General features: G+C 59.7%; 2 protein-coding genes across 13 annotated transcripts in view; both read left to right on the top strand.

The window, feature by feature from the left end:
• RAB3IL1 (RAB3A interacting protein like 1) overlaps positions 1-7738 on the top strand; it is a 46793-nt gene extending 39055 nt beyond the window's left edge. For 5 of the 12 annotated variants that reach the window (XM_008543624.2, XM_070565327.1, XM_070565331.1 and 2 more), the window contains 6 exons: positions 1100-1228; positions 1325-1437; positions 1724-1747; positions 2887-2986; positions 5594-5660; positions 6663-7738. In XM_008543624.2, the coding sequence (XP_008541846.1) occupies positions 1100-1228; positions 1325-1437; positions 1724-1747; positions 2887-2986; positions 5594-5660; positions 6663-6745 (516 nt within the window). In that variant the 3' untranslated portion in view covers positions 6746-7738. Of the gene's footprint in view, positions 1-1099; positions 1229-1324; positions 1438-1723; positions 1748-2886; positions 2987-5458; positions 5661-6662 lie in introns of all 12 variants that reach the window. The other 7 variants (XM_008543626.2, XM_070565335.1, XM_070565329.1 and 4 more) reach the window with 2 other exon arrangements.
• A 5579-nt stretch (positions 7739-13317) lies between these two features.
• Positions 13318-26150, top strand: FADS3 (fatty acid desaturase 3). Its single transcript, XM_008543623.2, has 12 exons — positions 13318-13823; positions 18547-18657; positions 19198-19395; positions 19882-19983; positions 20117-20239; positions 20514-20574; positions 21208-21284; positions 21763-21860; positions 22260-22356; positions 22508-22587; positions 22817-22942; positions 24252-26150. The coding sequence occupies exons 1-12, from the start codon at positions 13599-13601 to the stop codon at positions 24301-24303; spliced, it is 1350 nt and encodes a 449-aa protein (XP_008541845.2). The 5' UTR covers positions 13318-13598; the 3' UTR covers positions 24304-26150.

The raw sequence follows: 26150 nt of genomic DNA, 5'->3' as shown, positions 1-26150 counted from the left end.
CCTCAGTGCCCTTTGGTTGTGGTACCAAGATGAACAGGGCCTTTGGGGGGGCTGCCTCCCTCTCCCATCAGCTGGGTACAGGGGTACTTGGTCTGGGCTGGACAATGGGCCGTGATGTCCTTGGCTGCAGGTCCTTGGGCAAGTGAGCTCCCCTGTCAGTGCCTCTGTGTCCTCACTCCCTCCTGGGACAATGGGAGGAACTGAGTCACAGATGTCAGGAGCTCAGCTTAGGGATGCACCCAGCGAACGCCCACGATGGCTGTAGTGGGATTCAGCTTCCTGGGGTCTTGGACGCCAAGGCAGCCCCCAGCCCCATCCTGCCCGATGTCTCCAGAACTTCTGGGGAGGAGCTGCAGGCCTGGCCTCTTGACCGCCTTCTGAGTTCTGAGCTTCCGACTGGACACTAACATCTCCTTCCTCCTGTCTGTCTCTCTGCACCTGTCTGTCTGTCTGTCTGCCCCCGCCCCGGCCCTCCTGCCCAGCCCGGGCTGCCCCCCCTCCTCTCCCTGCTCCTCTGTGTGGTCCCCAGCAAGGTGGTTCACCTCACCTACGAGCCAGCCTGGCAGCTCCTGCCCGGGGAGCTGCCCGTGGCCCCCACCTCCGCTACCTGTCTCTCCTTTTCCCGGCAGGTAACGGCCCCAGAGAGGGGCCACCCCCTTGGCCCCGTCCCAGCCTCACTCACTCTGCATGCGCCCCAGGACGGCCTTCGAGGGGCCTCTCCGGAGGGGGCAGCCTGTGTGTGTTCCCTCCTGCGTGTGCTGCATGTACTTGGGGCTACCTGTGGGTACCTGTGGGGTCACTCTTTTCCTCCTCAAGAAGGTGGTGAGGGTCTTCAGGACAAGACCCTGGACCCAAGACTGTAATCTTATAGTGCCAGCAAACTGAAAACACCCCTAGAAATGAGTTCTGAGTTCTTTGGTGCAGAGCGACTCAGCTCCCCTGCACGGCCACTGGGGACAGACCTGCTGGCATGCTGGGGCCTGCCCTGCACCCTCCCTGGCTCCCCACCTCCTTCGGCTCCGCCCGTTCCGCCCGCCTCCGCAGTGCTGGCCCCCAGCGCGCCTCCTGACCGCCCCACCTGGCTCGCCCTCCCCCGCAGGTGGACACAGTCCTGTTTGCAGAGTTCCAGGCCTGGAGGGAATCGCCCACCCTCGACAAGACCTGCCCCTTCCTGGAAAGGGTGTACCGGGAGGATGTGGGTCCCTGTCTGGACTTCACCATGCAGGAGGTGAGGGAAGGCAGAGGGTGGCCAGCCAGGGGCCCAGCCCCTCCCCCAGAGGCCAGCCCCTCACCACGCCCCCACTGCCGCCCTGGTCTGCCACAGCTCTCGGTGCTGGTCCGGGCCGCCGTGGAGGACAACACGCTCACCATCGAGCCCGTGGCTTCGCAGACACTGCCCGCCATGAAGGTGGCCGCGGTCGAGTGTGGCAGCACCAAGTAAGCTTGGCGCCCTTCATCCCTACCTGCCCACTTGGGAAAGCCCCACCTGGCCTTGGGCTCTGCCGAGGGGGTGGCCAGGGAAGACCGAGCCTCAGGGTCCTAGGGTGGTCCTCGAGGGTGGGCAGTGGCTGTGGCAAGAGAAGGACACTGGCTGCCCCCATGAAGGGCAGGGAGGCATCTTTGGCGGAAATTCCCAGGCTCTCCAGGGAGTCCGGGAGCTGAGGCCTCCCTCCTCCTGGCTGGCCTGACCCATATCCCTCCCCGCTCCCCGTCTCTCCCACAGTGGGTTCCGGGCCCCGATTGACACGTAAGTGATGTTAGTTGCTGGCTCTGCCTTCTGCTAATAAATAAGCCACCAGCTCTGGCATCTTGTCCTTCCTGCTTCTCAGCTGGCATTGTGCAGGGCTAGCAGTGGAAGAAAACAGTCAGTGTGGAGCAAGAGGCAGAGAGTGGGGAGCACTTCCCCTCTGCGGCCCTGGGTCTGGCCAGCAAGGGAGGCCCCGTGGCGGAAGCTTTGTCACGAGGAGGGCATTTGAGCCAGTTTTTGAAGGATGAATAGCAGTTAGCCAAGTAGGGAAGGGCCTTCCAGGCAGAAGGAACAGAATGAGTGAAGGAATGAGAAGCAGGGGTATGAATGGAAATGCCACTGGATTGGTGGGCAGAGCAGTGGGGTGGGTAGGGGGAGGGGGCTGAGGCCACAGAGGGTGTTTGGGGTCAGAAGAGAGTGCCTCAAATGAAGTTTGAGCTTTAACCTGCTAGGCTAGCATTTCACAAATCATCAATAGATGTTTGCTGAAAAAAGGTCCGATGAGAGTCCCAGTGAACCTGGAGGCAGCAAAGGCTCTGATAAGTCCTGCAGCCAAGGAACCTATTGAACCCGCCTTGACTCAGGATTCTCCATACCTCTTTCCTGGGCATAGGAGAGCAGTGGGGAAAGCTGGTGGGGTAGATGTGGGATTTTGGAGGAGCCCCTGGCTATAAGAAGAAGGGAAGAGACAAGGCGGAGGGCTGGTGGGAGGGAGCTGAGGGGATCCAGGCCCTGCTGGCATGACCTAGCCTGGGGACTTGGTGACCCAGTGGAGGAGAGAGTGGACTCTCGCTTAGTTGAGGGGAGGGATGACTGGGTCTGAGGCCCCCAGTAAAGTTGGGGGGCATTTTTAGGGGCTGCAGCAGGTAGAGCTTTGGCACACCTGGTGAAGGGTCTAGGGGTGGGCTCCAGCTTGGTTTCAGGGTCTGTCCCAGGGACTTCTGGGGCTGCCTGCTCGGTGGCCTGGCCCCAGGCTCCTTGGGAAGCTGGGGCGGTGGGGGAGAGGATGCCAGGCCCCGCCCCCGTGTCTGTTGGCCTCCCCTCCCTCTGTGCATCCTCCTGGCTATTGCATCTTCCCTGCATGAGCTGGGTGGGCGGGCCCCAGCCGGCCCCCCATGGCCCCCTCTGCTTTCTCCTAGCACCTGTGCCCTGAGCGGGCTGGCCCGCGCCTGTCGCCACCGAATCCGGCTCGGGGACTCTGAGGGCCACTACTACATCTCACCGTCCTCCCGGGCCAGGGTGAGTCATCCAGTGGGAGGTCACTTGGCTCCTTAGGGGCTCCCTGGGCTGGGACTCTGGGCCCCAGGCCTCAGAGCACAACCTCGGTCTACTGAGCAGGGCTCGGGCTCAGAGAGATGCAGAGACTGACTCGGGCCACACAGCCAAGCCAGGTGTATTAGTTTGCTCTTGCTGCTTAACAAATTACCACTAACCTAGTGGCTTAAAACAACACCCATTTACTTGCTCACAGTTTCCCTGGGCCAGGAGTCTGGGCGCAGCTTAGCTGGGTCCTCTGCTCGGGGTCTCCTGAGCTGCAGACAAGGTGTCAGCCAGCTGCGTCTTTTTTAGAGATGGGGTCCTCTTCTGAGCTCACGTGGCTGTCAGCAGAATTCAGTTGCTTGTGGTTGCAGGACTTAGGTAACTGTTTTCTTGCTTGCCAAAACATAATCATGAGAGTGACACCCATCACCTCTGTCCTAATCAAGGAAGCCACACCAGAGTTCAGGTTAAAGTTCCAGAGTCCTGGGGCTCGTCGGGTGGTGCAGCGGTTAAGTTCGCACGTTCCACTTCTCGGCGGCCCGGGGTTCGCTGGTTCAGATCCCGGGTGCAGACATGGCACCACTTGGCAAGCCATGCTGTGGTAGGCATCCCACATATAAAGTGGAGGAAGATGGGCATGGATGTTAGCTCAGGGCCAGTCTTCCTCAGCAAAAAGAGGCGGACTGGCAGTAGTTAGCTCAGGGCTAATCTTCCTCAAAAAAAACAAAAGTTCTAGGGTCCTGACTCCCAGCTCAGGCTCTGGCCCCAGGCTTTTGAGAAGGTTCCGAGGCACGTCTGTCACACAATGAATGCGTGACACCCTCAAAAGAATCCCAGCTTCTGCCCTCACCTGCTGGGTGACCCCGGCTGCATCAGGGGATCTCACTGAGCTGGGGGTTAAGGGTGGAGTGGGCCCCGTTCCTCTGTCGCCTCATAGACTGAGAAGAGGATTTTAAGGAACAAAAGAGGACGTGTTTGGAAAACCCTAAGGCTTGGTGTGGACGGGCCCTTCCTCCTCCCCTTGACCCACTGGAGGCTCCTCACGGGAACTGAAGTGGACGGCGGTCCCGTCGTCGGGCAGCAGGCTGAATGGCGAGGGCAGCTGGTCTGGCCCTGACAGCTTCCGCAGGGCATCCGAGAGTGTCGTCCTGTGCTGCCCCCAGCATCGAGCTGGGCTCCAAAGGGAGTCTGAGCCTTAGAAAGGAAAGGGTGTGCCTGGGCCGCTCAGCCTAGAGCTGGGGTCTCCCCACTCTGAATCCAGTCTCTTTTCACTCCAGAGCCTTGTTCAGCGGCCACAGGTCCCCTCTGCTCTTTCCGATCCCAACCAGGGCTCAACAGAAAGCTCCATGCCAGACATTCCCGTGTGTAGCAAAATTACATCTAGGACCTTGAATCTTCCAGGCCTGCGTGTCCGCTGTGTGGGGTGGAGCCAGGATGGGAGATGAGATGAGAAGCATGTTAAATTTTAGGATGTGGTCCCCACCCTGAAGAGGCCAAGGGAGGTGGCGTCCATAGAGGGAAGAGAGTTCTGTCCCCAAAGCTCAGCCCTGGGGAGGGAGCCCCGCTGTTCCCTGCCACTCCCTGCTCACCAGCCCCCCATGGGGCCCACTGGTCACTGGGCAACACCACGACCTGACGCTCGAGCTTCTCCTGCCCCAGCCTCTGTCCTGCCAGCCACAGCCCCTCCTCAGGCCTCCCAGGTAGCCCTCCAGCCACACCCGGTTAGTCTCTGACCTGGCCATTCTCTCTCACCACCCCCCGCCTGCACCCACTTTGTCCTCCTGGCAAGGGCTCCTGTATGGAAGTCTGAAGGCCCAGCAGGAGCATCACCCCCTCCCTGCAGCTTCCTCCACTCCCCAGCCTGGGGGCCCCCACACACTGGACACCCACCCCACCCCTCCTCCGAGAGCACTGGACATTCACTGGGGGCTGTTGTGGGCACAGCTGCCAGCCACAGGGAGATGGGACCCCAGCCTGGGGAAGGGACCTGGGCGGGCATAAGCAGCGCCCTCTTCATAGTATGAGAGTCTTCATAGCAGGACCCAGTTGTGAGCCAGCTCGGGGACCCCAGGGCCCAGCACAGGGCCTGGCATGGTGCAGACCTCAGGCCAGGTTGTGGCCTTCAGCCACGGGGACCTAGGGCAGCCAGGTGGGCAGGTTCTGATCCCCTCGCCTTTCCTGGCATTACAGACAGCAACCGGCTAAGGCCTGGCCATCGTGCCTCCAGTGTCCAGAGCAGCAGGCCCCTTGGGGTGAATGTGGATTCCAGGGCCAACTGCCTGGTTTCATCTTCCAGCTAGGCCACTTACTAGTTCCGTGACCTCCCCAGTTGTCAGGGGGCTTCCTTCTTGGAGCCTCCGTTTTCGCCACGCGTAAAATGAGAATGCTGAGCACGCCTGCCTCGCTGGAAATGGTACTCTATTCAATGTCAGCGGACACTTTTTTTATTAGGAGTCGCCTACGGCTGTCGTTAATTATCACTTTAGAGCCCAGCCCCTTTGGACTCAGGGAGCGTTATCTGGCCCGGATGGGACGCGGGGCTTCCCGCTCCGGTCTCTGATCGCACGCTCCCCCTCGTGCCCGCAGATCACGGCGGTGTGCAACTTCTTCACCTACATCCGCTACATCCAGCAGGGCCTGGTGCGGCAGGACGGTGAGCGCCCCCTGGTGGCCGGCGGGGGTGGGGGTGGGTGGCGCGCGGGGGGGGGGGTGGGGCGCCCGGGCGGGGGCGGGCCAGCGGCTGCCGGGCCCTCCGCGCGCTTTGCTGCCCCCATCCGGGAGCGGATTCTGCCAGCGGGGAGGTGGCAGGGTAGCAAGGGGCTGTGAGCCTCCTGGGGCTGCGTTCGCTGGAGAGATGAGCCGCAGAAAGAGCCTCCGGGGCTCGCCTCCCCAGGGAATCTAGGCTGCCGCCTGCTGCGTCCCTGGGTCTGCCGCTTTCTCCCACCCAGAAACTTCTCCAGCCACCCGCCCTCCCCCCCCCCCCCCCCCGGGGGCCTGTAGGGGCAGCGTTGCTGTTACTGGCCTGGCATTCGAGGCCCTGCACGATGGGGTCTGCTCTGTGAATCTCCTCCCCTCCCGGTGTGGCCTCACAGTCACTTGACAGGCTCACTGCCTCCCACTACACCGGCCCACTGCACACTGGTCCTTTTACCCCCATTATGCAACCTAGCTTCTGGCTCCCTTTGTTCCCCAATGAGTGTTCTTCCAAACCAGTTTGGAGTCTGAGCCTCTTCTCCCCGGCTTGAGGGTCATTTCCCCCTGGAAGGCCAGAGGGTGGGCCCTGAGGGGCTGCCTCCCCCGACCAGGTACATGGGCTGATGCTGTGGCCCCGCCCACTGCTCAGGGTCGCTGTGAGACCCCAGCGAGATGGGGTTGGAAAGCATTTGTAGCCTGTCAGACAAGTGGCAGTGTGCACATGGCTGTCTGTGTCTCGCTCTGGGGGCAGCTGTCACCTCCAGTGCAGTGCACATCTTTCAAAGGTGTTCAGCACTCGACAGTTTGCAAGGCCTCAGAGAAGAGCCTCAGAGAGAGCCAGCTACTGACAGGTCATCCATCCTGGGGGACTGGGAGCCCAAAGCCAGGAAAGGGGGCCAGGCCATCTGCCCCAGGTGAGCCTGAGCTGTCACTGAGCTGTCCACCCTCTCTCTGTCTGCAGCGGAGCCGATGTTCTGGGAGATCATGAGGCTGCGGAAGGAGATGTCATTGGCCAAGCTCGGCTTCTTCCCCCAGGAGGCCTAGGCCATGGCCCCGATCTGGAGGGGGCTCTGAGCCGGATACACCACCTGCCCAGGGCGGACGGACAGACAGACAGACAGCAAGACAGGGTCCTGGAGCCAGAACTGAGCCAGAAGCTGAACAGAGGGACAAATGGCCAGGCCATGGAGGCAGCACTGAGCCAGCACCAAATGTCCATCCCAGGACAGACAGGATCTCATGAGGTGACCCTCCTCTGCCCCAGTGGTACTACAGCCACCAGGAAACTTTCAAGAAAACACCAAAGACCAAGGAGCTTGGAGCGTCCTCAGGGGCTCGGCCCTTGGGAGGGGAAACTGGGACAGCCAGCACCCTGCCCCAGTGCCTGGAGCTGTTGCCTGCAGGTGCCTTGTTGCTGCCTCGTCCTCAGAAAGGGACCGTCCTGGGTGACTGGATCTGCAGGGTATCCACCACCTTAGTTCCTAAGCCCTCGGCCCCCAGCACCCCCTTGTGGCCGTCCTTCACCCTGTTCCCAGGTGGGCTTCCCATGGGACTGCCCCAGTGGGCCTTGGGTCCCAGGTGCCCACAGGGCAAGCGGGCTAGTGGGGGCTGGCCGGGCCTCCAGGGCTGTCTTCCACTCCCCGCTGGATCTGCTTGAGAACAGCGCCCCTCCTGCTGCCCTCCCTCTTGACCTCCTCTCCCCGCTCTGAGCTCTGTGCTCCAGGAGGCCCTGCCCCCCACTCCCCTCACCGCTGGAAGGATTGGGACACTTTTCTCACAAAGCCAGACACAGACAGGGCCTCAGGATGCCCATGCCTGTTTTCAGGCCATTCAGACGATGGGGCTGAGGTCGCTAAGGTCACCGAGCCCTGAGTGCAGGACTGGGGTGGGGCGGGCAGGACCTGGGCCCCTCCTCACCCCTCACAGCCCCCCCAGGACCGGAGTCCAACCTGGACACATCCCTCACCACGTCCTGATTTCCTCCTTTGAATGGAATGTAATGCGATCTCTATTTAATAAAGGAAGGCTTTGTTGGGAGAGGCTGGGCAGCCACGCGCCTTCACTCCTGTGCCCTGGGGCTTGGCCAAAGCTTGGGCATCTGAAGGAATGAAACCAAATCCTTTCTTTGCCCACCCTCGTGCTTGGGATTAAACCCAGATCCTGAAGGGGTTGCTGTAAGGAGCACCCCCCGAGTACTCACCAGTGTTCCACGGGGCTGGGTTGTTGAGGGCTGAGCCTGGCTTTCTCTCCCAATGCTGAGGCTGGCTCTGCCACTGCCTTGCAGGGGGGGCCTCGGGCCCCTCCAGTGTCCCTGCCTCAGTCTAACAGAAGCCTGGAGCTCAGAGTCAAAGTGTCGGGGCTGCCTGGTATGTGCAAGACGGTGGCAGGTGATGTCTACCGGCAGCACAGCCAGGGTCTGTGTAGCTCTGTTTTTTCCCAGCCCTGGTCTTAGATGGGTTCTTAGCGAGGGACGGTAGTCACGGAGGAAGCAGGTGGGTCCCTGAGGACCCAGGGTAAATCTGGGGAGGTGTCTTGTGGTGCATAATTCCCTCCTCACTGTAGGGATGTAGGCCTGACCAGTGGGTGTCCTTCCCGGGGGGCGGGAGGGGCATAGCAGCTTCTGGCTCAGTGTCTACTGGGCTGGTGATACTTCGAGGGGATTTCCCTATTAGCCTGAAGCCTCAGGGCCACTCAGCTGGTAGGTCAAGCCAGCTGTGGGTTGGCTAGGACTCTGTGTCAGTGCCCTCACCCTGTTACCCTCTACAGCCAGCAGCCCTTCCATCTTGGTCTCCTGCCTCCCAGATCCCCCATGGCCCACTCCATCTGTGATTTGAATCCCACCCCCCCACCCGCCTCTCTCCCCAGGCCCCTCCAATGTTCACTGGTTAGGCTTCCTGTCACAGACATCCATTCATTCACTCAACAAGTGCAGGCCCCCTTCTACATGCTTAGACACTGTCCCTGGTGCTGAGGGAACCTGCACTTGCGCTGAGAATCTCAGGAGGGAGACTGGCTATAGAAACAATGCACAGGTGTCAGCTGGAGGAAGTCAAGCCAAGAGGAGGACGGAGGGTGTCAGGGAGGGGCGTGTGCTGCCATATTGCACACGGTGACCCCAAGATCCCCTGTTACATCCCAGTCTCTTTCTGTCCTCCTCTCGGTCAGTCCCAGGTCAGCTGGGGAACAAAGGAGAATAAAGGTCTGGGCCCTGGAGCTGTCCCTCCCTGCCCCCAGCTTCTGTGCCCTTGGGCCAGGGCAAGGAGACATCAGGCAACACTGCAGAGCCTTCCCAGAGGGTTCCACAACCAGACTCGCGCTGCCTGCCCCTGCGATGGTAATACTTGCCATTGTCCGGCCCAGGTGTGGCTATCGTGAGCAAACATCTGAGAAACCCGGGGGTGTGTGCAAGGGGCAGAGGGACACACACACACTCTTGCCCCGGTATCTCCCAACAGTATCAGAGTACTTACTATACCTCAGCCTGATTCCACGCCTTTTCCATGACCTCATTTACTCAATCCTTGCAGCAACCCTAGGAGGTAATGTTTTCCCCATTTTGCAGATGAATCACCTGAGTTACTACGGAGAGATCACACAGAGGAAATGGTGGCCTCAGGATAGGAAGGAATGGGCCCAGCTCCAGAGCCCACAGGATTAGCCAACATGCAGACTCCTACAAGACACCTACCATGCACCTGGCATTGAATAGGGCTCCTCTTTGTCTTCCAGAGCAGCAGAGACGGGGTCAGGCAGTTGCTAAGCTGGATGAGCATCTGGGTCTGTTTCCCTCACTTACTTCATTATAGCTGCCCAGCCCCCTGCTCTGCATGCTTGGGGGCAGGAGGGCTCTCTGGCGGGAAGAGGGGCTGCTGAGGGCTTCGGTTCTTGGAGTTGCGGGGGGAGGGGTTAGCTGACATCAGCCACACAGTTGTTGTTCCTCTTAAGTGAATTTTCTAGAGAACCCACTTGGACCTCTCGAAGTGCCTGTGGCACATGTGGCCACCTCTTTAAAGCTAGCACCGACCACGGCCACTGAGCCCAAACCCAGCCCCACGTTGGCCTTCCCCAGCGCTCTGCTGGGCCACATTTGCAATCTGCCAAGCCTGGCCCGACTGGATTCTGCCTGGGCTGTGTATTTGGGCAAGTCGCTTCTCTCTGGGCCTCAGTTTTCTCATCCGTGAGTTGGGAAGATTGGTTGAAACGACCTTTGCAATGTCCGCCTGCTCTTTTTTTTCATTTTTTAAAAATCATGGTAAAAAAATACATAAAACTTACCACCTTAACCTTTCTTAGATGCACCATTCAGGAGCGTCAAGTGTATTCACATTGTTGTGAAATGAACCATCTTGCTAATCTGAAACTCTGTAGCCATGCACAACTCCCTCCCCCCACGCCTGGCAACTGCCATTCTAACATCCTTTTTATGGGAATCTGATGGCTTTGGCTACTTGATATAGGTGGAATCATACAATGCTGGTCCTTCTGTGACTAGCTTATTTCACTTAGGATAATGTCCTGGAGGTTCATCCATGTTGTAGCATATGACAGCATTTCCTACCTTTTTAAGGCTGAATAATATGCCATTGTAGGGATGGACCACATTTTCTTTATCCATTCATCCGTTGATGGACATTTGGGTTGCTCCTACCTTTTGGCTATTGTGAGTAATGCTGCTGTGAACATGGGGGTGCAGATAGCTCTTTCAATCCCTTTGGCTATATACCCAGAAGTGAGCTGCTGGATCATGTGATATTTCCATTTTTAACTTTTTGAGGCTCCTGCATACTGTCCGCCACAGCAGTTGCCCCATTTTACCGTCCCACCAACAGGGCACAAGCGTTCCAATTTCTCCACAGCCTTGCCAACACTTGTTATGTTGGTGTTTTTGCTAATAGCCATCCTAATGGCTGTGAGGGTATATCTCATTGTAGGTTTTTTTTTTTTCCCGAGGAAGATTAGCCCTGAGCTAACTACTGCTAATCCTCCTCTTTTCTTTCTTTCTTTTTTTTTTTTTTTGCTGAGGAAGGCTGGCCCTGAGCTAACATCCATGCCCATCTTCGTCTACTTTATACATAGGACGACTACCACAGCATGGCTTTTGCCAAGCAGTGCCATGTCCACACCCGGGATCCGAACCGGCAAACCCTGGGCCGCTGAGAAGCAGAACCTGCGAACTTAACCACTGCGCCACCTGGCTGGCCCCTCATTGTAGTTTTGATTTGCATTTCTCTGATGGTTAAGGATGTTGAGCATCTTTTCATGTGCTTGTTGGCCATCTGTACGCATCCTCTTTTTACTAAGGGGCGTTCTAGGGAGCTCCACGGTGCCATCGCAGTGATGTCTTCAGGGAGAGTCATGGCTGCTAGGGCCACAGCTCTTGAATCATTCTGTGGCCCCCACGTCCCCAGATCCCATCTTTCACAGAAGCACAGTGTCCAGGGCCTAGTAACCAAGGTTTCACCTTTCACTCAAAGCCAGCTCATACAGCTCTCACTTGAGTCCTGTTTGTGTTTGCTGCCTAGAACAAATGCTTGCACTTTATGACTGCTCTTTCTGCAAGGAAAGAGCTCTTTCGTAAATTTGCCTGGCTGAGTCACTGCTGCACCTGTGCGGCTTGCCCAGGGCCTGCTGGCCTACACAAGCACCCCTTGGCTCCAGGACAGTGGCTGGCCGCTCCCTAGGAGGGTGGAGACTTCAGTGTGTCCAACGGAAGGCCTGTGTGGCAGCTTGTGGCAGGCAGAACCCCAGCAGACGGTGGGACAGGGGCTGTATTCAAGTGGTTTGAAGAGGTCCCCTCAAACCTGGAGCACCGCCCTTCCCAAAAAAATGCTCCAGCTGTCCAGACCCTCTCTTGCCTTTCTGGCCAGTTCCTCTCTCCCTCTGCCTAAACCTGTGGCCCGATGGCAGCTCAGGAATGCAAAGTGGTGTCTGTCCCTCTTCAAGTGGTGTGGGAAGCCTCCCTGACGGGGGTTTGGAACAATGTAATCCCAAATCCCCCCAGGCCTCCTGACTCCAGGAAAGTTGTGAGATCCACTGAGTTGAACCGTGGAGGGGTAAAGTGACCTATGTAAGACCCCAAGACCTGCAGAGAAATCACGTTAGAAGCTGTTGTTTGGGCGGCGGGGGAAGAGGTACAGTTCAGGCTTTATAAGAACACAGCTCCAGGTGACAGGAGGGCTTGACCCCCTCTCTCCTTGCTGGGATGAAGTGGCTGGAGGGGTGGCATGGCCCCCAGCCCCGTCCTTGCTTTACCTCCTGGGGGACTCTGTGCAAGCCTTCATCTTCCTCATCTCTCTAGGAGCAGCTGGGGCAAGCGGGTGTTCTAACCCACCCCAAGCGCCCACTGCCTCATACATGAGCTGAGATGAGGCTAGGGGCCAGGGAAGGGGCCAGGAGTGAGCATCTGACCACTGAGGGCTCCTGAAGACAGAGTGAGGGCCAATTCCCGTGGGGGACCTGGATTGGGGTGCAGGAGGTTCATTTCCTCCAAGAGGCTGCTGCCTCCATCCTTGTGCCAAGGTGTGAACATGGTGGGGGCAGGGATATCTGCAGTCACCTCCGGCCTTAGCTACCAGTCAGACACCTGGAGCCCTCTCCACCCAGACACACACCCTTGGCGAGGGGAGTGGTGAGGACACCTCAGCCGAGAGGGCTCAGGCAGCCCAGGGAGAGGTAATGGCAGGGCCTTATCTGTTGTCCTGGCAAAGGAATGCAGGTGCTCCTAGTACCAATGAGAACCCAGAGGCCCCCTCAGCCCTTCTTCAGGCCCTGGCCCGCCTGTCCCACAGATAGCAGCTACAGTGATTTCCTACAAATTGTTAAAAGCAAGATAAAATGTTAACTCAGAGAAATATACTTAGGGTGCTCAAAGTGTCTTCCTGGAACCTGCACATCAGCATCCCCGCATCAGCATCCTCTGGCAACTCGGTGGAAATGCAAGTCTCGGCCCCCACGCCAGGGCTGCGGAATCCCACTCTAGGGGTGGGCCCAGCAGCCTGCCTTCCGAAGCCCTCGGTGATTCTGACAACTTCTAAGGACAGGTATCTTTATGGCCAAAAAAATACAAAGTAATTTGGGGGGCAAGCTATGCTCTCAAAAGGGCTTGAATTTATTTAAGGAAAATATGTGAGAGGGGGCTGCAACACATAAGCCACCCAGCTGAGCACCTGGTGAATGACAGCGCCCTGCTACTGACTGGGGCGCCCCTGCTGCCCTTCCGCCCCAGTGGCCGCCCCTCGGCATCCTCAACCCTGCCCAGCTGGCCTGCGTGGCCCTCCAGGAGTCGGGTGGGACTCGGTCAGTCCCTCAGCCCCAGTGGCGGCCCTGCTGCACAGACGCTGGGGGCCCACTGTTTGCAAGCTGTTTACAACTATCCCAAGGTAGCCTGCCAGCTCTGTGCGCTCGGAATTTCAGGCGCCAGGAGCGCGCCTGGAAGCCCATTCCTCGCAGACTCTTGTTCCTGGCACGAGCCGCAGACCTGTGCTCCCGAGGGCACTGCGGTCACCAGCTGTGTAACCATCCCGCATACGGCTCCCACGCGAGCCCGGAGGCCAAGAATGGATCTTGCCGCCGAAAGGGCGGGTCGCTCGACACCGCCTCCGGAGCGCGGCGCAGCCAATTGGGGCCGAGGCACTGCGCGGGGATTGGAGCGGCCGCGGGGCCGCGCGGCGGGGGCCGGGGCAAGGCGGTGCTGTCCGCGCGGTTATAAGCAAAGGAAAAGTTCCCTGCGCCGGGAGTCGGGCAGGTGCACGGTCTTACGGCGGCCGCAGCTGCGGGGCGGGGCTGCGGAGGCTCGGTGGCGGCAGCGACAGCTCCCGGGAAGGCGACTTCGCGCCCCTCGGCTTCTCGCTCGGCCCTCCGAGAAGTCTCGGGTTCCCGAAAACTGCTGCACGCAGCCATGGGTGGCGTCGGGGAGGCTGATGGGGGGCCAGGGCCGCATGAGGGGCCCGCGCAGCTGGGGGCGCCGCTGCCCACCCTCCGCTGGGAGCAGATCCGTTCGCACAACCTGCCCGGCGACAAGTGGCTGGTCATCGAGCGTCGCGTCTACGACATCAGCCGCTGGGCGCAGCGGCACCCGGGGGGCAGCCGCCTCATTGGCCACCACGGCGCCGAGGATGCCACCGTAAGGAAGCCCACGGCGGGCGGAGCAGAGCCTGGTGCTCGCTGGGGCCTGGTCGTGGGCACACTGCCCTGCTCCACCTGCGGGGTCTTCGCATCCTTTCTACTCTTGCTGACCTTTGATCTTCAGGCCAGGGACTCAGAGTTGGGATGGACTAGCCAGGGCCTGATGTGGAGTAAGGAAGCCACGTCCCTGCATGGGGCACCGCACCCCAGGCCCTGGACCCGGGCTGGGCTGGAGCAGGTCTGTGCGGGAGGGAGGGTCTCTCAGAGGCGGGTGTGTCCCCTCCCTGCTGCTCTGAGTTTCTTCCTCTCAGTTGAGTCCCCAGACCAGGTCCCTCATGCCGGGGTGCCAGAGGTAGGGTGAGGTGCCTGAGGGATGCGGAGATGTGCCATCAGAGGCTGGGAGCTGGGCAGCAAAGCTTGGGCAGGGCCCAGAGGTCTGTGGCTTTCCCAGGAGCTGCTGTAAGTGGCCCTGCGGAGCAGTGACTCACCTCTCCTGGCCTGGCAGCTGCACACCGGAGAACTTTGCTAGCCAAGGCTGGGTGGGCCCCCTCGGGAAGCACAGTCACCCCCAGCAACAGGTTGGGCCCTGGGGACCCCGACTTCCCCTTCCCAGCTCACGTCTAGGCAAGTCTTGGCCAAGGATGGATGTGGCCTGATCCAGTAGGACCATCTGGCTGGAGACCAGTGGCCAAGCAGCCTGTGGGGATGACACTCGTCACCAGCCTCTGTCCCACAGTCCCCCATCAGGAGAATAGGAATTGCTGGTATAGCATCTCCATGCTCTGTCCTTGACCATCCAGAATTCTAGGTTGCCCCCCCTGGGTACCAGAATGTCTTCAAGATTGCAGGGGATGCATCCCTATCTGGCAGAACTTAAGGCAGCAGAAGAGATGGTGTCCTGTCCCAGGAGGGCAGTGTCCCTGTTGCCAGGGCCACCTGCTCTCTGCCCTCTGCTCTCTCCCCTGGGTTAGCTAATCTGCACAGGACTCTTTTAGGGAGAAAAGTCTCTCTTCCCTGCTTCCACCCCAGGAAGCTGAGGGGTTAGCATCAGAAGCCTCCTGAAATTCTAGAAACTGACAGAAGCCTTGTCTGTCAGTGCTGAGGGGCCGGGTGGTGGCCACGGAGTAGAAGCTGACCGTGGGCCAATGAGTATGTGACCTGTCTGTGTGTGAACACTGCGTGCATTTGTGTGTGTGGTTGTACGTGTATGTCATTCTGCCAGGGTATGGGGCGGTGAGGTGCCACGGCCCCTCCCCCCTTAGCCTGGCTGAGCCCTGGCCACCCTTCCAGGATCTCATGGGTATCTGCTTTGGGCTTTTTCAACCTTTGACCTGTAGGTCGGGATGGAGGCAGATGAGAGGAAGGATGACAGAGAGCATTTATTAATCGCTTTTTCCTGCCTGGTGCCTGGGCCTGTGCCGGGGGCCATCCCCTGTGGGACCCCATCATTACAGTTAGCTCTTGACCCTGAGACCTCCATCTGACAGTTTTCTCATTGATTCATCACCAGTAAGGTCCGTTTCCCATTTCCAAAAAAACAATCTGTTTGTCCCCTGGGGCTGGGTCCTGGCTCTGCCACTGGAGGCTCTGAGTGACCTTGAACCAGGCATGTCACTCCTCTCAGCCTCAGTTTCCTCATCTGTAGAGTAGGGGCAGCTGGGCCAGACAGTGAGCCAGCGGACGGCAGGACCATGCCTTCTCAGCTTCGTGGCCCCAGAGCTGCCATGTAGTGGTTCCTGGTCAGTATATGTTGTTGGCTGATAAGTGTGAATGTGCCCCACAAACTGTAGAGTGTGGTGGAACAGCCATGGCCTAGCCACCCGTTTGCTGGGTGACGTCGTCTGGTTCTATCGATGTCTGTAACAGGAAGGAGTCGCTATATGCCATCTCTCAGCTTCCTCAAGGCCCCAAACTCTGGACTGGTATTGCCAGAAATACCTGGTCCGTTCAGGCCAAAGGGGAGATGAGGTGGCTGGGGCTGGGGGACCTCAGTCTTTGTCTACAGGGCAGACCAGGGATGAGACCAGCCCACTGGCCCATGTGGTCAGGCCCAGAGCGCAGGTACCCCATCCCAGGCCCTGGAGCACAGGTGGGGCAGGGCCAGCCCTCTTGCCAGGGCTGTGTTCCCACAGGCACCCCTCACCAGCCCTGACCGCCCATCAGCTGTTCTCACGTCCAGGCAACAGAAACCTTCCTGCCAGGAAATTCCCAGAGTTCCTGTGCCATGAAGTCAGCCTGTGGCCATCCCGGGATACAAAGTCGAGTACTCTGGGGAGAGAGCTCTGGGCCCTGGGCCAGGTTTGTCTAAGAGTCACAGGCGGCCTGAGACAAGTGGAACTAGCCTTGGGTGGGCAGCAGTCTACCAGGAGCTGGTGCCAAGCTCGCACTCCATGCCGGGCTCTGAATTCGGCACTTGATTCATAGATTCTCTTTTAATCCTCAAGCTACTCCTAGGAGGCAGGTCCTATCATGGTTATTCCCACTTTACAGATCAGAAAGCTGAGGCTCAGAGAGGCAGGGAGACTGGACATTAAGTGGTAGGTCTGGGATCTGAATCCACAGCCCATGCTCTTAACCACATGCTACACCGAGACTTGGCGGTTGATTCCATTCATTGGTTCATTCTTCAGTTAGTGAGTCATTAAACCCCGCAGGCGATATTCAATGAGCATCTTCTATGCACCAAACTCTCTTCTAACCGCTGCAGATAGAGCTGTGAACAAAACATTGCAAGGAGTTCCTTGGCAGAGGGACCAGCTAGAACAAAGCCTCAGTGGGGCCGGACTCCGGTATTCCGTGCGTGCAAGGAACAGCAAGGCTCTCGGTGTGGCTGGAGCAGAGCAGTGGGGAGGGGACAGGCAGTGAGGTCCAGAGGTTGCAGGAGTTTCCTCTTAGCTCATTTCACGGGATGAGGAGACTGAAGCTGCATAGGGGTGGTGTGAAGGAGCTTCTGGGAGCCCTCGAAGGGCCGGGCCTGAGTCCTTGGGCTTGGGGGTAGGGTTTGTGTCCAGGTGGGGGCTGGGGCGGGGAACAGATCCTAGGCTCTCGAGTGAGGATGGGGCACGAGTGAGGGTGGGGCACGGAGGCAGGCTGGCCTTGAGCCAGACACATGGCTCCGGAGCCCATGCTGCCTCCGCCCACCGCTCCAGCTGCTTTGAAAGCCCCACTGCCTAGCGGCCACTCCCTGTTTAGTGTGACCTCTCTGGGCTCTGTAGGCGTTTCCTGCAAGCCCCTTCCCAGGGGAGCTGCAGTGCCTGGCTCCCTCCCTGGGCTGTCTGGCACTGGGCAGGAACACGGTGTGCAGAGGTGGGGATGCTGGCGGTCCGGGTTTGTTGGCAGCCTTCGTTCTTTCTTCCCGAGGGTCCCAAGCTGCCATGGGTTTCTGATGAAACAGTCGGGAAGAGCCAGAGTTCAGTGGTAGAGAGAGGACCAAGTGCCAGAGGGCCTGGCTGCCTTGGGGCCACCGCTGGGTCTCTGACACCTGTGAGGCCAAGGGTGCTGGGTGGACGAGGCCCTAACGTGTGTGCCAGCTCGTCAGCAGGGACACCAGGGGTGCTGGGGGACAGGGGCAGCCTCCTGGGGGCGTCTGTCTGTGCGCTGGGCTCCGCTGTGCAGACAGGAGTTAGATGTGCCATGTTCAGAGCCGTGTGCCTCAGTTTCCTCATCTATAAAAGGGGAACACTACAGAGAATGCTTCCCCATTGGCCTCCCGTGAGGAGTGCCAGCGAGAGGATGGGGGGAGTGTCCGGGGCTGGGCGTGAGACCCTGCTTCATCTTCCCCCCCGGGGTGAAGGAGGGAGGGAAGGACTCCTGGGGGGTCCACTGAAGCACCTCTCCCCACCACCCCATCTCACCACCCACCGCTGTCTCCTCAGCAACTTGCTTAAGGAGCAGACTCAGACCACCTGAGCCCCCAGCAGCCCTGCTCCACTCCCTTGCTGGGGTGGAACATTCTGCTGCCCCCATTCCCACTGTGGCTCTGGGGTGGAAGGCTGCCTGCCCCTCCTGTTCCTCCTCCTCAGGCTGGCCAGGACTTGACTGGCAGGGTGCGTTCCACTCTCTACCGCGCACCCCCCCACAGGCACTCAATCTGAGCGGACTCAGGAGGGGGACGCATCAGGCCGGTGGGGGCTCAGAGCAGAGCTCGGCCGTGGAGTTCTTGATGGATGCCAGGCCCCTTCTAAGTGCTCCACCTGCACTGACTCCGTCCTCTCAGCAGCCCCAGGAGATGGGCATTTGTGGCTCCTGGTTTACTGAGGAGAAAATACAGAATGGAGAGGGGGTGCGATCTTGTCTGTGGCTCTGAGGCTCAGCTCCTAAGTGGCGGCTCACATTCCATCCCCAGCAGCCTGGCTCCCAAGGCCCCTCCAGCTCCGGCCCCTGAAACAGCTGCTCCACAGAGCTCATGGCTGGGCTGAGGGGCAGGGCAGGAGCCACTCCAAGGTTTCCAGGGACCAAGGCGGGGCTGGGTGATAGCTGTATCCTGGGAAGGCACAGACTTCACGGAAGAGAGACCTGGGATGCAAGCCCAGCTCATGGGCAAGGCTGACCCGGGCCGTCCTATGTCTGTGCCCATGGAACAACCAGCTGATTCTCCGTCCGTCTGTCTGTCTGTCTGCTCTGCCCTTCCATCAACGGTCCTTCCACCTTGTCTCTGCCTGCTGCCTCTGGGTGTTACTCCGGCTGTCTGTCTGTCCACCTGACTGTCTGCTCTCCTTCAGGATGTCTTCCACGCCTTCCACCAGGACCTCAATTTTGTACGCAAGTTCCTGCAGCCCCTGCTGATTGGAGAGCTGGCCCCAGAGGAGCCCAGCAGTGATGGATCCAAGAATGTGAGCAGGGCCCCAGTGGAGGCTAAGCCCCCAGTGGGGGGGGGGGTGCTGGAGGGAATGGGGGCATTGCCAGTAGCAGCTCCATCTGCCTTAGCCCAAGGGGACACGGGGCCCAGGCTGGGTTTACCATCCCTTCCTGGACAGGTAGTTGTAGCTATAGGGATGCCTGTGGGAGCCCGGGGTCCCAGATCCGGCTGGGCCAGCCACTTGCTGTGGGTCCCCAGGCAAACCCCTTCCCTGTTCTGGGCGTGGCATCCCCATCTACAATGAGGATTTTGATGAGCTGAGCTCTAGGAGTTTTGCTGCTCCAGGTTTCTCTGCTTCTGACGTACCCCACGCCTTTTGTGGGGGGGAGCCTTCACCACAGCGAGCCCCCCAGCTCACACCCCAAGCTGGGGACTCTCGGCCCTCCATTTCTCTTGGTCACACTCCTTGTGTCTGGCACTGGGAGAAGCGGCCGAGGCACAGAGAGCTGTGGGGGGCTTCTGGGGACCACTGGGGCCTCACCTCCACGGCTGACCCCACCCTCCACCATGGCAGACCGAGCTCATCGAGGACTTCCGAGCCCTGCGCCAGGCGGCCAAGGACATGAAGCTGTTTGAGACCAAGCCAGCCTACTTCGGTTTCATGATAGGCTTCATCCTGGCCATGGAGCTGCTCTCCTGGCTCACTGTCTGCCTCTTGGGCCCTGGCTGGCTGTCCAGCATCCTCACCACCTTCTTCCTGGTGTCCTCCCAGGTAACCCCAGCACAGCCACCTAAACTGTCCATCAGACACGGGGCCCGGCACACGCAAACACTCTGGACATGTTTGCTGAAGGAACAAATGAATGGATGAGCAGCCAGAAGCCCCATCAGGCATGGATCTGGGTGGCGGGGGTGTGGGGGGGGTGGTGGGGGGGGTTAAGCTGCATTTTAAATGAGCCGAGGAGCCTCTTTATTTAAGAAACCCTGAGCGAGCACTGTGCAGGGAGCCAGTAGACTATTACCCCAAACCTCCATGGCAGACTTGCAAGCCCCTAGACCTCCCAAAACTCGGTTGTCCTTGTCTGTAAAAAGAAGAAGCTGGCCCACAAGGGTCTAAAAAGGGAAATTAGCTGTAGGTGTGCCCCGCAAGCTGGAAGGGCTCACTGGGGCTGCAGGGCTGGGACCCCAGGTGGCCATCAGCCTCCCCCATGGCCGGAGCCAAGGTGCCAAGGCTCCTGACTCTTGCCTGTCTCGCCAGATGCAGTGCTGGTGTCTGCAGCATGACCTGGGCCACACCTCGGTCTTTAGGAAGTCCCGGTGGGACCACTTGACCCAGCAGTTTGTGATGGGGCATCTGAAGGTGAGGGTCGCGGTGGGTGGTGGGCAGCCAGGGGCTGAGTTGGGGTGCTGCACTGGGCCCACCCACGTGTGCAGGCATGGAGTTGTGGACACAGCCTGGTCCCACCCCTGAGAGCCCCCCTCGTTCCCTACAGGGCTTCTCTACCCAGTGGTGGAACTTCCGCCATGACCAGCACCACGCCAAGACCAACGTCCTCCACAAAGACCCAGATGTGACCCTGGCTCCCATCTTCGTCCTAGGGGAGTCGTCCACCGAGGTGTGTGGGGTGGACATGGACACACTCAGGTTGGGCTGGCAGCTGAGGGGGGACAGGCAGCCACTAAGGCCCCCACCGTGGCCCAACCCCAGCCCCTGACCAAGCCCCCCTCTCTAGCTTCAGGCTGAGCCCCTGCCCCGGGGGACCCCCTCCCCACCTCCCAGCCTGCTAGGGATGATGGGCCCCCTTGCCTTTGCCCCTTGGCCCCCTGACCCTGCCTTCGGGGAGGAGGGCCCAGGAAGCTTCTCTCCCCAGCCGCCCCCTGTCTCCACAGTACGGCAAGAAGAAGCACAAATTCCTCCCCTATAACTACCAGCACCTGTACTTCTTCCTGGGTGAGTGTCCAGTTGGCCTCCTGGGGTGGGGGTGTGGCTGGGGGGCCACACCTGAGCCTGCACTGGCCACACCACACCCGCTGTCACCGGACAGCTTCCAGCCCCCTCCTGTGGAAGGGGCAGCCTTGTTAATCCTCCCCGCGCAGGGCACCCCCAAGCTCTCACAGCCTCTGCTCTGGGCACCGCAGCCTGCACCCTCGTCTCTCTCCCACCACCGGGCCTTTGCCCAGCTGCTCCCTCTGCCTGGGGTCCTTCTGGCCAGGGGCTGTCCCAGCTCTACCCGGAGCTTCCTAGACCCCCGTCAGAATTCCCTTCTGCCCTCCCAGCAGGGCAGTTCAAAACCCAAGAGGGTTTGGGCCATTGTTGGAGCAAAGAGGGTGAAGATTTAAGGGTGGGGATGAGTAGGGCCAGCCCCCACCTGCAGAAGGGACACCAGAAGCGAGGGTCGACCTGGGGAGGCCCAGCGCCCAGGAAAGCATGTGGATAATGCAGGGTCATCCCAGCTGGATAGGACCGGCACCAAGTCCCATTGGCGTCCACAGAGGAACAGAGCCCGGCTCCCCTCGCGCCCCCTGCCCCACCTGCTCGGCACCCTAGCCCTTCTCCTGAGCCCTCTCATGCCCCTCCTTGCAGTCGGCCCCATTTTCATCACCCTGGTGCACTTTAAGGTGGAAAGTCTGGTGTACATACTGACACACCGGCGCTGGGCGGTGAGTGGGGGCCCTGCTCAAGTCCCCTGGGCATATGGCGGTGGTGGCGGGAGGTGGCGTGGGACAGGGCAGCCCCATCCACAAATGCAAACAGGTGCGTATGTGTGCATGCAAAAGCGTGGTACATGTGTGTGTGTGTGTGCATGCGTGCACAGGGCGAGAGCAAGTGTGTGTGCAGGGCACGGTGTGGGTCTCTCACAGTGGGGTGCCGTCCCTGGGGGAAGATCCACCCTGCCGAGTCTGCTGGGCACGTGTCTCCCAGGCAGGGGTTCCCACATCCACAGCCCCTTCACCTCCAAGCTCAGCCCTGTGAAGCAGGCAGGCAAGGACCCTGTCCCATTACCTTGAGAAAACCGAGGCCCAGGGAGGGGCAGTGACCTGTCCAGACCCCGAGGCACATGGAGCAGAAGGGGTGGATGACCCCGGCTCCCCCTCCAGCTGCCTCGAGACCTCCGCCTTCCTCTACCCTCCTCTGCAGGACTTGCTCTGGGCCATCAGCTTCTACTTCCGCTTCTTTTTGTCCTACATCCCCTTCTATGGCGTTTCTGGGGCTGTGATCCTCTATGTGGTTGTCAGGTGAGGCCAGATTGAGAATGGCAGGGAGTGAGGAGGTCACACCTAGGCAGCAGGGGGCCCTGACCACAGCCGTCCATCCTTGGGGCCTCCGTTTCCTCATCTGCAGAATGGGGACAGCAGTACCGCCTCCCCTCCCTGGGTTGTCGAGGAGCCCAGTACGGGAGTGGTGGGATGCCAGGGGAGGCGGGTCTGGGGGAAGCAGCCTGGCTGGCAAGTGACCCATGGATGCCCACCCTCATGAGCAGGGCTGCCCTGGACTCAGGCTGGCAGTGGACACCGTTCCACCCACCAGCAGGGGAGGGGTTACTGCAATCCCATTGTCCAGATGAGAAAGCTGAGGCCCAGGTCTGGCCTGAGCGGTGAGCTGGCCATGGGGCAGTGCCTGAGCCTCCTCCACAGGGTCCTGGAGAGCCAGTGGTTCGTGTGGGTCACGCAGGTAAACCACATCCCCAGGGAGATTGGCCATGACAAGCACCGAGACTGGATCACCTTGCAGGTGTGGGGTTGGGTAGGGTACATGCTGGGGTGGGGGGCGGGTCCCCTCTGGGAGGACGGGGACCCCAATGGGGCTGCCAGGCTCAGGGGATGCCACAGGGTCAGGGCTCAGTGCCAGCCTCCCTCACCTCTGCCCCGCCTGCTCCTCGCAGCTGCTAGCCACCTGCAACGTGGAGTCCTCGCTCTTCCTCGACTGGTACACCGGGCACCTCAACTTCCAGATCGAGCACCAGTGAGTGTGGGCCTGGGGGCCCGAGGGGGGTGGGGGGTACTGAGGCCTGAGCCCAGGGGCTGGCCAGGAGCTTCTCTGTCCAGTCCTTCGCCCAGGGAGGCCAAGACGTGAGCCCTGGATGCCCTGGGGGCCTGGAAGAGGTGGTGAGCGGGACCTGGGCAGTGATGGGTGGGCGGGACTCCCACTGGCGCCCGCCCACCCCACGTGCCAGCCCATGCTCTCCCCTCAGCCTCTTCCCCACGATGCCAAGATACAACTACCACAAGGTGGCCCCACTGGTCAAGGCGCTATGCGCCAAGCACGGCCTCAGGTACGAGGTGAAGTCCGTTCCCACCGCCTTAGTAGACATCATTAGGTAAGCCCCCCACTCATGGCAGCGCCCTCGGGGCCCTGCCCACCCTGTGCCCATCAGCCCCCTCCTCAGCGCAGCTCTCTGAGCCCACACGGGTCCCCTCTAAGAGCTGGCATTCGAGGCCTTTCCTGTCAGCTCTCTGTCCTCAGACTGTACTCTCCTTCCCTTCCCCACATTCACTCAGGCAGCCAGCGTTTAGGGAGCAATTCCTGGGCCCAGGGCCTGGCCTAGATGTTGTGAATACACCAGTGGGCAAAACTGGGCTGATGTCCTGGTTAAAATAACAAGTAATTTACATAAAATGTGAGACAGGAGAAGGGCTTTGGAAGAAAACAAAATAAAACCACAGTGCCTAAGGGTGGGGGCAGGAGAGGAGCTGGGGAGCCCCAGACTGGGGTTGTAATTCTTAATAGGGTGGCTGAGTGGGTGGCATTGAGAAGATGACGTGAGCAGAGACCAGGAGGAGGGGAGAGGGCTGCCTATGGAGACATCTGGGGGAAAAATGTTTGGGCAGAGAGGAATGGCAGTGCAAAGGCCCTGAGGCAGGAGTGTGCTCGTATGTGGGAGAGCCGCTGAGCAGAGGAGGGACACACAGGACTTAGAGTCTAGAAAAATGCTCTGACTGTGGGAATTCACTGGTGGGGCAAGATTGGAAGCAGAAGGAGCAGAGCAGAGGGGCCCGCAGCTGTCACAGTGGAGGGGTGAGGGGGCTTGGCCCTGGCGGTCACCTTGGCAGTGGGCAGCAGAGGTCAGATTCCCAGCCAGAGCTCATCCACCTCTGTGCCTTGGTACAAGCTGTTCCCTTTACTTGAATGCCCTTCCTTCTGTACTGGCATTGGAACTCCTGCATGACCCTTCCCTGCCCAATCCTCTGAGCCCTTGTCACTCATCACAGCCCATTAGAATGCCTGGCACAGGCTTTCCTAGCAAGTTATTGCTATTTCTGGCTCCTCTGCCTGACATCAGGCTCCTGGTGGGCCGGGTCCATGCCTTACAAATCTCTGGGTCGCAGGGCCCCGCAGGAGGCAACAGAGAGAGAGAGAGAGCTGAGTGAAGGAGGGACAGGCCCACCCTGGCTCCTGCCTGGACTGAGCCTTAGCTGTGCCCGCCCCCCGCCTTCCCCCGAGGTCTAGATTCCACTACCGTTAATGAGTGTGGCCTCCTCTCCCAGTCCACCCCTCCCGCCCCACCCAGCTGCCTGGCCCCGGGGAAGGGGACGCGCAGGGGAATGAGGATGTCTCCACCTACCCTCATCATCTTGGGGGATCTTGAAATTGAGTCCCCAACACTCACCCTCACCCTCGCCTCCCAGGACCCTGAAGAAGTCAGGCAACGTCTGGTTGGAAGCCTACCTCCACCAGTGAAGGCAGCACCGAGGGCCCCACAGCCACCACGCAGGCCCAGGCAGGCTCAACATCACCCCCACCCTCCTGCCTGAGGGGGCCCTGCCACCGTCCCGTCCTCGTTTCTGCTGTCTTCCCCTCGGCCCCCTGGCCTGTCTGCTTGGCAGCCCTAAGGCCGTGGCTCTCGGCCCAACAGGACCAGGGGGCGGGGGAATAGTACATAAAGCCACGTAGTGAGCATGGCAGGTTTTCCTAGAGCAAAATTTAGGGAAAACGGTTATTTTTATATGAAACAAACCCAGATATATTATGAAGTAGAGTACTGAATTTGCATGAATTTTGGAGCCGGAGTCTGCCCCAGACTCCCGGAGAGGAGTTCAGGCCCGTGGGCCCTCAGGGTGTTGGGGAGTAGGGTAAGATGGTGGCTTTTGGGGTCCCCTCTGCTCTGGGTTGGGGAGCTGGCAGCTGGCCCGGGCTTGGATCTGCTTGAGGGCCTGGCCACTTCCTGTTCTTCACCCACTCACGCAACCCTGGGCAGGTCACACTGGGCTCACATCACTTTACTCCTCTGCACCGTGGGACAGGGGCTGGTCCAGCAGGTGAGGGCCCAGGGCAGAAGGCCATGTCTGCAGCCACCCCCAGAGCACAGGAGAGGGCAGCCCGTATGTCCCAGCCATGCACTGGCCTCCTCCTGCAGCCTGGGTGATGAGGGGCCTCAGAGGCCCACGGGCAGTGGACCACCTGTCCATCTCAGTACTGTACTTGGCATCTCACTGGTAGGGCTGCAGCCTGACTGTGCTCAGTGTCCCACAGGAGGTGACACCGCATCTCCCCGGTGCCCACCTGGGGCCAGGTGCTTGCCTGCGGTTACTTCAGGGAATAAGCTGGACCCCTGAGATGTGCCCCTTTCTGTCCCTGGAGTCGAGCGGCGTCCGGGGGCTCGCTGCGGCTGGCTGGTGTCCTCGGGCAGGTCGCTGTCCTTCACCCGACCTCGGGCTTCTCATCTGGAATTGGGTGTGGGTAGCGTGGGCTTGTGGTTTTCAGACAGTTCTGGGGAGAGGTTGGAGTTGCCTCTTGGGGCTTCTGGAAGGTGGGAAGAAGGGAGAGCTGGGCGGCTGGCCCCCTCCACTCCCAGCCGCCACGTACTTCAGCAGCTCCAGGCTCAGCTGGAGGTTTCAGCTGAAGAAGTGTCAGCAGCTTAAAAAAAAACTTGAAATACAGAGCTAGGGTTTCTCTGAGGCCCTTTCTGGAGAGGAAGCTGGAGTCTCCCCACCGGCTGCAGGATTGCCCCCCACCCTTTGTCAGGGCTCCTGTTGTCCTGGACTGGGTTCCCTTCAGGCGGTGGACGGGCCACAGAGCCTGCTGCAATTCTGGTTCCCTCCTTCCCCGGAGCCCCAGCCCCACCCCGATCCACTCCACAGGGCTTCGATCCCCTCTTCTCTGGAGTCAGGCAGGCCCGGGGGGCTGGTCCTGCCTCTGCCAGGACTCAAGGCTGTGTGACCTTGGGGAAGTTATTCAGTCTCTCTGGTAGTGTGACCTCCTAGGGTGATGGAAGATGGAAGGGATGCTATGTGGAAGGCTCTTTGCATAGGGCCCAGCAACAGGGCTCCGAAATGGAAGATAAACACACACACAGATAAGGTGAACAGATTAGTGGTTACTAGAGGAGAAGGGGGTGGGGGGAGGACAAAATGGGTAAAGGGGCGCATATGCATGGTGATGGATAGAAACTAAACTATTGGTGGTGGAAACGATGCAGTCTATACAGAAACTGAAGTATAATGTACACTTGAAATGTACACAGTGTTAAAAGCCAGTGAAATCTCAATTAAAATAAAATAAAATAGCCAATCAAATGAAAAAAACAA

This window comes from Equus przewalskii, chromosome 11, assembly GCF_037783145.1.
Source record: "Equus przewalskii isolate Varuska chromosome 11, EquPr2, whole genome shotgun sequence".
Taxonomy (NCBI): Eukaryota; Metazoa; Chordata; class Mammalia; order Perissodactyla; family Equidae; genus Equus; species Equus przewalskii.
This window is presented reverse-complemented; position numbering and strand designations above follow the sequence as displayed.

Bases quoted from the DNA above. Each gene is read 5' to 3' on its own strand.
- FADS3 (XM_008543623.2), top strand. From the start codon at position 13,599: ATGGGTGGCGTCGGGGAGGCTGATGGGGGGCCAGGGCCGCATGAGGGG. The intron at 20,240-20,513 runs GTGTGTGGGGTG...CTGTCTCCACAG, and splicing joins TAGGGGAGTCGTCCACCGAG to TACGGCAAGAAGAAGCACAA. The intron at 22,357-22,507 runs GTGTGGGGTTGG...TGCTCCTCGCAG, and splicing joins GAGACTGGATCACCTTGCAG to CTGCTAGCCACCTGCAACGT.